Raw genomic sequence first — 7,362 nt, 5'->3', positions numbered from 1 at the left:
AAAAGCTAGCTTTCATAAGCCTCCAGGCCCTCGCAGAAAAGGCCTTCCGCACCTGAGGGCACCAGGAAGACGCCCCGCAGGCCGCGGGCTCGCAGCCGGGCGCGCTGCAGCTCGGGGGTGGAGAACCAACGCTGCACCTGGGCGGAGGCCAATGCCGGGCCCAGCGGCTCCGCCGGCTGCCGCGGCGCGCGGTGCACGGTCACCTCCACTTTGAGGGGGTTTCTCATCACGCCCCTCGGCATCTGGCTGAGGCGGGGATCCTGGGAGCCAGCCGGCGTGAGGCTCCACAGGAGCCCCATGGGCTCCACGCCGGTGAAGTCGCCGCCCAGAGCTGGGGCTCTGGCCAGGTCCAGCCTCCCGCGGCAGTCCGCCTGGTAGTGGGCGAGTGAGTGGAAGCGGCGACCTCGGTAGCTGATGGCCGTCGCCCGCAGGGTCACCCGCTCGCCGGGGCCCAAGCCTTCCACTTTAATATCCAGGGGCTCGTCGGCCAGCCCGGTCTTGGGTTTCACAGTCAGGGTCGCGGCCTTGGGGGAAGAAAGGGACGAAGTGGGCATCGACCTCCGGGGCTGGAGAGGGAGCCTGGAGGTTCGAAGTGCGGCCCAGGCCACCTTCCACATGGTGACGGGACTGTCGCGGCTTTGACCTCCGCCAAGGACAACGTGGCCTGGCGCTGGCTGGCTGGCGGGTCGAAGGGTCAGCCCTCAGGGGGAGGAGGCCGCCCGGGAGGGCCAAACACTGCAGGGCCACGCGATAGGACCTGGGCTGGTCCCTGGGACGCCACTCAGCCGAGGACTGGGAGCAAGGGTCACTTAGGAGGGCCGTGTTCGGACCAACTGGAAGAGGCAGGATCTCATCGCGACAAGTATAGAATGAGACGTTTTTGATTTCTGATAGAAAATGCCTGCCGGTCGCCTCCGCTGCAGTTCCTCACTGGCCACCAGAGACACTATTCCCTATACCTGATTGAAGGACGCCGAGAGCCCTAGGCTCCTGCCAAATTCGTGTGCTCCCTTAAAATGATCTTTGCCAGTGCTTAAGAAACACTATCAAGCTTTGAGCGTTTCAGATGAGACACTGAATTGAACTATAATATAGTAGAGACTGAGCATAGAAACTAGTGGAGAGAAAGGCCCCTGACTTGAATGCCCACGAATCTCTATAATCAGTGCAGTCAGGTGAATATAAACCTGAGGGGAATATAAACCTTGCTTTTTTATTAAGAAAGTAGAGCTCAGATGTATTAGCTGAGGAAATGAGATTTATTGTCTGATGGCATGGCTCAGTATTGATGTATACTTTCGTATGAAGAAAAAAGCTTATAGTATATACCATTTATTTGTTTTGTTTCGTTTTTAATTGTCAGAGGTTGTGCACGTTCGCTGGAGACAGTGAAAGCAAGAGCGAGAGCAAGAGAGAAGGCACCCATAGGGGACTGTTACCAGTTTATTTTTTTAGAGAGATTTTTGCCAGAGACAGAGACAGAAAACAAGAAATCACTCTCCAGGGGGTATGGCCATCCTCCACTTTCCTCTCGGGATTTTTTGGCACACATGCACATGTGCCCAGCGTGACTTTTAAGTCACTGGGTTCAGGATGCGAACTGTGGTTGCCTCTGTGGGAGTCCAGCAACATAACCATTATGCATCTGCTGGTCCCACTGGTTTTTAAATTTATTCCCAAAGATGGGATATTTTGTTATTAATAGAGAGCCTATTTGCATAACTAAAACTGAGTGTCTTTGGCACAAATTTTATTTAATGGACAAAGAATAGAGAGGCTGGAGCCAAACATCCTAATCTACTTTTCCCATGTCTATTACGGGAATTTTAAGATAGAACAAATGGAGTAATAAGGGGATAGGGTAACAGAGGGAAGTAATATGCAGAGATTTTTCTGGGGAAAGGCAGTGATATCCCAAAATTCAAAACCCTGCCTACTTTCTTTCCTTATCAGGAAATTTCCAGTTGTAACTAGCTTGTTAACTACCAGGGCACCGGCAGGTGTGCCACCGAGCATGCTAATATAGTACAATGAGGGCACAAGAGCTTGAAAGGTAAGCAGCAGTAGTTCCAAGGAGCCATCTTTGTTCTACTGGTTCAGGCTGTATTCTTTGGCAGAGGCCTGATCTCGATTACTGGCAGGTATCCTATTGTCTAAAAGAAAGAAAAGGGAGGTCTGAGGTCTGAAAAGACCATGGGCTATATGATCAGTAGAAAGACAACCTTGATGAGTGCTTAAGGCATGGGCTATATGTCAGGATGGTCATGTCATAATTCCTTCTCCTCTGTGTTCCTCCTGGCTTTTTGGGCACACACCAGTAGTGTTTTCTTTCTTTCTTAGGTTTTTGCCATAGGGTACAAGAAATCCACCCGCCCGCTCCAGGAAGGATGGCCACACTGTAGTCTCTTCTCCATTGTCCTCTCAGGATTTTAGGCATGTGCATACACATACCCTGTGTGAGTTTCAAGTTGTCAGATCCAGGACTCGAACCACGGTCACCAGGAGTGTTTTTTGAGCCTCTAGGTCCAGGACTCAAATTGTGTAGTCAGCCATGTGGGATCCAACCACCTTAACTTATCACTCCACTGACTTACCTGATATTCCTTTTTCTTTTATTTAGTTTTTGTTATAGGGTATATGAGAACACCAGAGTGATAGAGAAAAAGAGAGAGGGAAAGTGAGAAATCATCCCCCAGGAGGATCACCACAATCCCTTGTCCTCCATTCTCCTCTCAAGATTTTTGGCACATACACACACTTGCCAAGCTGCAGGGTCCAGGATTCAAACCATATGGTCAGCCATGCAGGATCTAGCACTTTAAACTACACACCACCTGCTGGCCTCTCTTTTTTTAAAAATTTGATATAGGGACCAGCAGTCAGCGTAATGGCTATGTCGCTGGACTCCCATATAGTCAACCATGGTTCGAGCGCCAGACCCATATGCACGTATGCGTGTGTGCCCAATATCCCGAGAGGAGAATGGAAGAGAAGGGACTGCAGCATGGTCATCCCCCCGGGGGGTGATTTCTTGCTTTCTGTCTCTCTATCTCTTTCTGTCTTTCTGTCAAGCATATGTGCCCTATAGCAAAAACCTCTCCAAAAGAAAAAAAAAAATTGCTATAGAGTTCATGTACTAGCTGGAGATAAAGAGAAAGAGAAGGAAAAATAAGAAAATGCCCCTCAGGAGGTGTTACAACCCCTTCTCCATTCCCCTCTTGGGATTTTTTTTTTTTTTTGAGAGATTTTTTGCTACAGGGTGCATTTTTTTTCCAAGGAGACAGAGAGAAACAGAGACAGAAAGCGAGAAATCAGCCCCCAGGGGGGGATGGCCACGCCGCAATCCCTTCTCCTCTTTTCTCCTCTCGGGATCTTGGGCACGCACGCACATGCGCAGTCGTTTGTTTAAGCCACCGGGTCTAGGACTCGAACTGCAGTAGACCACATGGGAGTCCAGCTACATAGCCATTACACCAACTGCTGGTCCCCCCCACACACACACTTGGGATTTTGGACATGCATATATACATGCCTGGGTACACTGGGTCTGGGACTCAAACCATGCAGTCAGCCATATGGGACCCAACAGCCTTAACTACCATACCACCAACTGGTCCTGAGTAAGATTTTTATTAATGGTATCTGGTCTACAATTGCAATGCTATATTTTGTTGAGTTTAACAGATTTTTTAGCATCAAGATGTTTATGAAAGAAAGTTTGAATTTGCTGCCAGGCATCCTCTTGCGCCCTTGCATGAGCCCTTGGTTCACCTCCATGGAATATTGGTTGGCCCAACACTGTGTGCACAGAGGCTATGCAAGGAGGAAAATAAGGTGGATCAATACAATGACCAGTATCTGGGTAGTAGATTATCTGGGGTCTGTCTTTCCCATGGGTTTGTAACCGTGCAGAGGCTATACAAGCATAGAATGGACTCTTCCAGTCATGATCATCCATGCCAACAATAAACAGGAAGGGCCCCTGGGCCTTTTCCAATGGAATAAGACTTTGGCAGTTGGGTTCCTCCAGTGGATTGTCCCACACATCCTCCCAATTCAAAAGGCCTGACTCAGTGATTTTCTGTTTCTTTAAGTCACCCTCAAGACTAGGAATAGTCATATCTTTGTAATGCAGAGGAACTATTGTGTTGGCCACACAGGCATTGATAAGTACAGTGGCAGTGATCCCCTTCAAGAAAGAAGCCATTGAGAGACACAGGTCACCTCCTTTGGAGAAGCCAATAAGCCCAACACTAGGGCCTTTCACCTGATGGGGAGGGGAGAGAGAGTTAAGATTAGATTTCACAAACAGAAGACATAATGATGATTATTAGTGATTTTACGTTCTCTAAGTTGCTTTCTCAAATACCAATTGCTTTCTTTCCTATGCAACAATCTACAAAGTTCAAGTGTGTCTTCTAAGAAGCAAATCAGTTGATTTCTTGTACACAGGCCATACCCTAATATTTATGAGGACTGGGTAAAGTGCATACAGAGGCCCCTATAACCTATACCTAAACACTTAAAAGTTATAAATCAAATGAACAAACTGTTAAGTAAAATATATTCTTTTCTCCTACCTTGTAACCATTATGCCATTTGCTGGTCCTTATATTAATCTCTTTTAAGGAATTCTTTGTTGGCCCAGCAGATGGCATAGAAGTTATGTCACTGGACTCCCACATTGCCGACTGTGGCTTGAAAATCATACCGAACGTGTGTGCATGTGTGCCCAAGATCCTAGGAACAGAATGGAGGAGAAGAGATTATGGCATGGCCATTCCCCTTGGGGGGTGATTTTTGACTTTTCCTTTCATTATCTCTGTCTCTCTCTGGTGAGCACACATGTTTTAAGGCAAAAACCTCTAATAAAAAGAATTATTATTTGTTTAAGTGTATTTATTATTGTTATTTTTTAACTTGCTATAGGGCGTGTGTGCTCACCAGAGAAAGTGAGAAAGCAAGCCACCAGGTCCAGGACTCGAACCTGGTCAACCATGTGGGAGTCCAGTGCCTCAAACACCTGCCATCTGCTGGCCCAAGTTTATATTAATCTTTTTTTTTTTTTTTAACTAGAAGGTGGGTGTAGTTGCCTGTGAGAGACAGAGAGACAGAGGGAGAGCAGTAACTCCCCAACGTGGTGTGGTCATGTTGTAATCCCCTCTCCATTTCTCCATACTGTTGGGATCTGGGACATGCACACACAAGCACCAAGCGTGTTTCTCAAGCTGCTGGGACTGTGACTTGAACCAAAACTCCTCATGTGGAATCTGGTTGCCTTAACCACAAGGTCACAGAGCCAGACCTACATTAATCCTATAAATGAGAAAAAGTAAACCCTAGAGCGGGCAATTGCTTTATTCAAGATCATCATGATTCTTTGTGGTAGATGCAGAACCAGAACTCAAGGTTAGTAACTTTTTAGTCCAGTGCTCTTTGAATTATGGTCAACTACAATTATGAAGTAAACTAAAAGCTGAGTCTGAAGGGATTGAAGACAGATAGGTGGAAATGAACACAATAATCCTAAAACCCTTTTGAAGGAGCCTCTGTGTCTCCGGGTTTATTTTCAGCTCCAGTGTCCTGGCAGGCTTTTAGACCCAGTCCCATGCCCATCTGCACTCAGGCAAGTACCAGAACTCACCTCTGGATGCTGCAGCATGAAGTCCACAGCTTCCTCAAAGTACTCCAGGCGCATATCATTCAAATAGTCAGGAAGATCTTCAAATCGGAAATAAGCTAGAGCAAGCACAGCAAAACCATGTCCAGCCAGGAGGCTGGCTCTGTATTCACAAAGGCCACCGCCACTTCCAAACAGGTCGATGATCCCAGGGAAAGGCCCCTTGCCTGGAGAACACCACAAATCACGGGGAGTGTTAGACTCTCAAAAGTTATCTTGGGACCAGCAGTTAGAGTAATGGCTGTGTCGCTGGACTCCCATGTAGTCGACCACGGTTCGCATTCCGGACCCGGTGGCTTAAAACGCACGCCAGGCGTGTGTGCATGCGTGCCCAAGATCCCGAGAGGAGAATGGAGAAGAAGGGATTGCGGCCTGGCCATCCCCCCTGAAGGGGTGATCTCTTGCTTTCTGTCTCTCTGTCTCCCTCTGTCTAGTGAGTGCACACGCCCTATAGCAAAAACCTCTCCAAAAAAAAAAAAAAAAAGAAGGAAAAAAAAAGTTATCTTGAATTTCAGATTTTGGTAGGTAACTAAGAAGTATCTGAAGCCAGAGTGGAGGGATTGGTGAAAGAAGAACACTTTTTTTTTTTTTTTTAATTTAAATAACCTATGGGAAGAAGGGAGGGAAAAGAGAGCATCTTATTTTCTTAACAGTTTCTCAGGTGGTGTGGTGGTTAAGGCACTGGACTCTCACATTGTTGACCATAGTTCGAGTCCTGGGCCTGGTGGCTTGCTTTCTCACTTTACCTCTACCTCTCTCTGGTGACTGTACATGCCCTACGGAAAACTGAAAATCAATAATAAACTTAAATAATTCTTCTAAAAAAGGAATTTATCATATAGTTTGCACAACAATAATATAAAGAAGTTAGAAATAATAGGGCTAGATGATGGTGCCGTAGTAAAATGTGATGCTCTGTGTGACAGACCCACGTGGGAAAGTTCCAGACATGCATCTAGAGACCTCCCTGCATATACGAGGCACCCAGTGCGCCTGGGGTCCAGGGCTGGCTGAAGCTGCGAGTAGGGGCACGTTATCTTTCCCTCTCACTCTCTCTTGCAATAAATTTACAAGAGTCAGAAATATCATATGGTGAGAGTTCATTTTCCTCCAAATATTCTTTCTCATTTTCCTCAAAAACAGAATCTTTTTGAGAATTCTTTGAGTGCTGTAGAGCTTTACATATACAGTCACGTCATTTGGCCAAAAAGACTGTATATACTGGCTAGGTTTATATGGAACATGTAGGGTAGACCATATAGCCTAGATGCATAGTAGGCTACACCATGTATGTCTGAGTAAAAATTTCCATTCAGGGGCCACCTGGTGGCAAGGTGGTTAAGGCGTCTGGATCCCAAATGGCTGACTACGTTTGAGAAACACACTGGACATGTGCGCCTGTGTGCCCAAAATCTCCAGAGGAAAATGGAGGGATTGCGGCACGGTCATTTCCCTTGGGGAGTGGTGGGGGTGGTTTTTCATTTTCCCTCTTTCTCTCTCTCTGGCAAGCACATGCACCAAGCAAAAACACTACCATTCAGAATACAGAATAGATTCTGGAAAACCGGAATGCGTTTAGAATAGTTCCACAATCACAAAGATTCCCTGGCCAAGGTAAGGAGTCGGAGGAAGTACGGGGGACTGGACCAGGCTAGGCCCTGAGTGGCGGAGGCTCACCAGGC

The 7,362-nt window shown here is 47.0% G+C and overlaps 2 protein-coding genes across 2 annotated transcripts in view; both read right to left on the bottom strand.

The window, feature by feature from the left end:
* LOC102487858 (acyl-coenzyme A thioesterase 1) overlaps positions 1–654 on the bottom strand; it is an 8,451-nt gene extending 7,797 nt beyond the window's left edge. The window contains exon 1 of the mRNA XM_006170566.3: positions 53–654. Coding sequence (XP_006170628.2) covers positions 53–617 — 565 coding nt within the window. The 5' untranslated portion in view covers positions 618–654. The remainder of the gene's footprint in view (positions 1–52) is intronic.
* Positions 655–3,611: 2,957 nt separating this feature from the next.
* LOC102487034 (putative acyl-coenzyme A thioesterase 6) overlaps positions 3,612–7,362 on the bottom strand; it is a 10,278-nt gene continuing 6,527 nt past the window's right edge. The window contains exons 2-3 of the mRNA XM_014585008.2: positions 5,645–5,881; positions 3,612–4,267 (exon numbers count right to left, since the gene is read on the bottom strand). Of these exons, the coding sequence (XP_014440494.1) occupies positions 3,662–4,267; positions 5,645–5,881 (843 nt within the window). The 3' untranslated portion in view covers positions 3,612–3,661. The remainder of the gene's footprint in view (positions 4,268–5,644; positions 5,882–7,362) is intronic.

The sequence above is a fragment of the Tupaia chinensis genome, unplaced genomic scaffold, assembly GCF_000334495.1.
Source record: "Tupaia chinensis unplaced genomic scaffold, TupChi_1.0 Scaffold148607_1, whole genome shotgun sequence".
NCBI lineage: Eukaryota > Metazoa > Chordata > Mammalia > Scandentia > Tupaiidae > Tupaia > Tupaia belangeri.
Note: the sequence above shows the minus strand (reverse complement) of the source record. Positions and strands in the feature narration are given on the sequence as shown.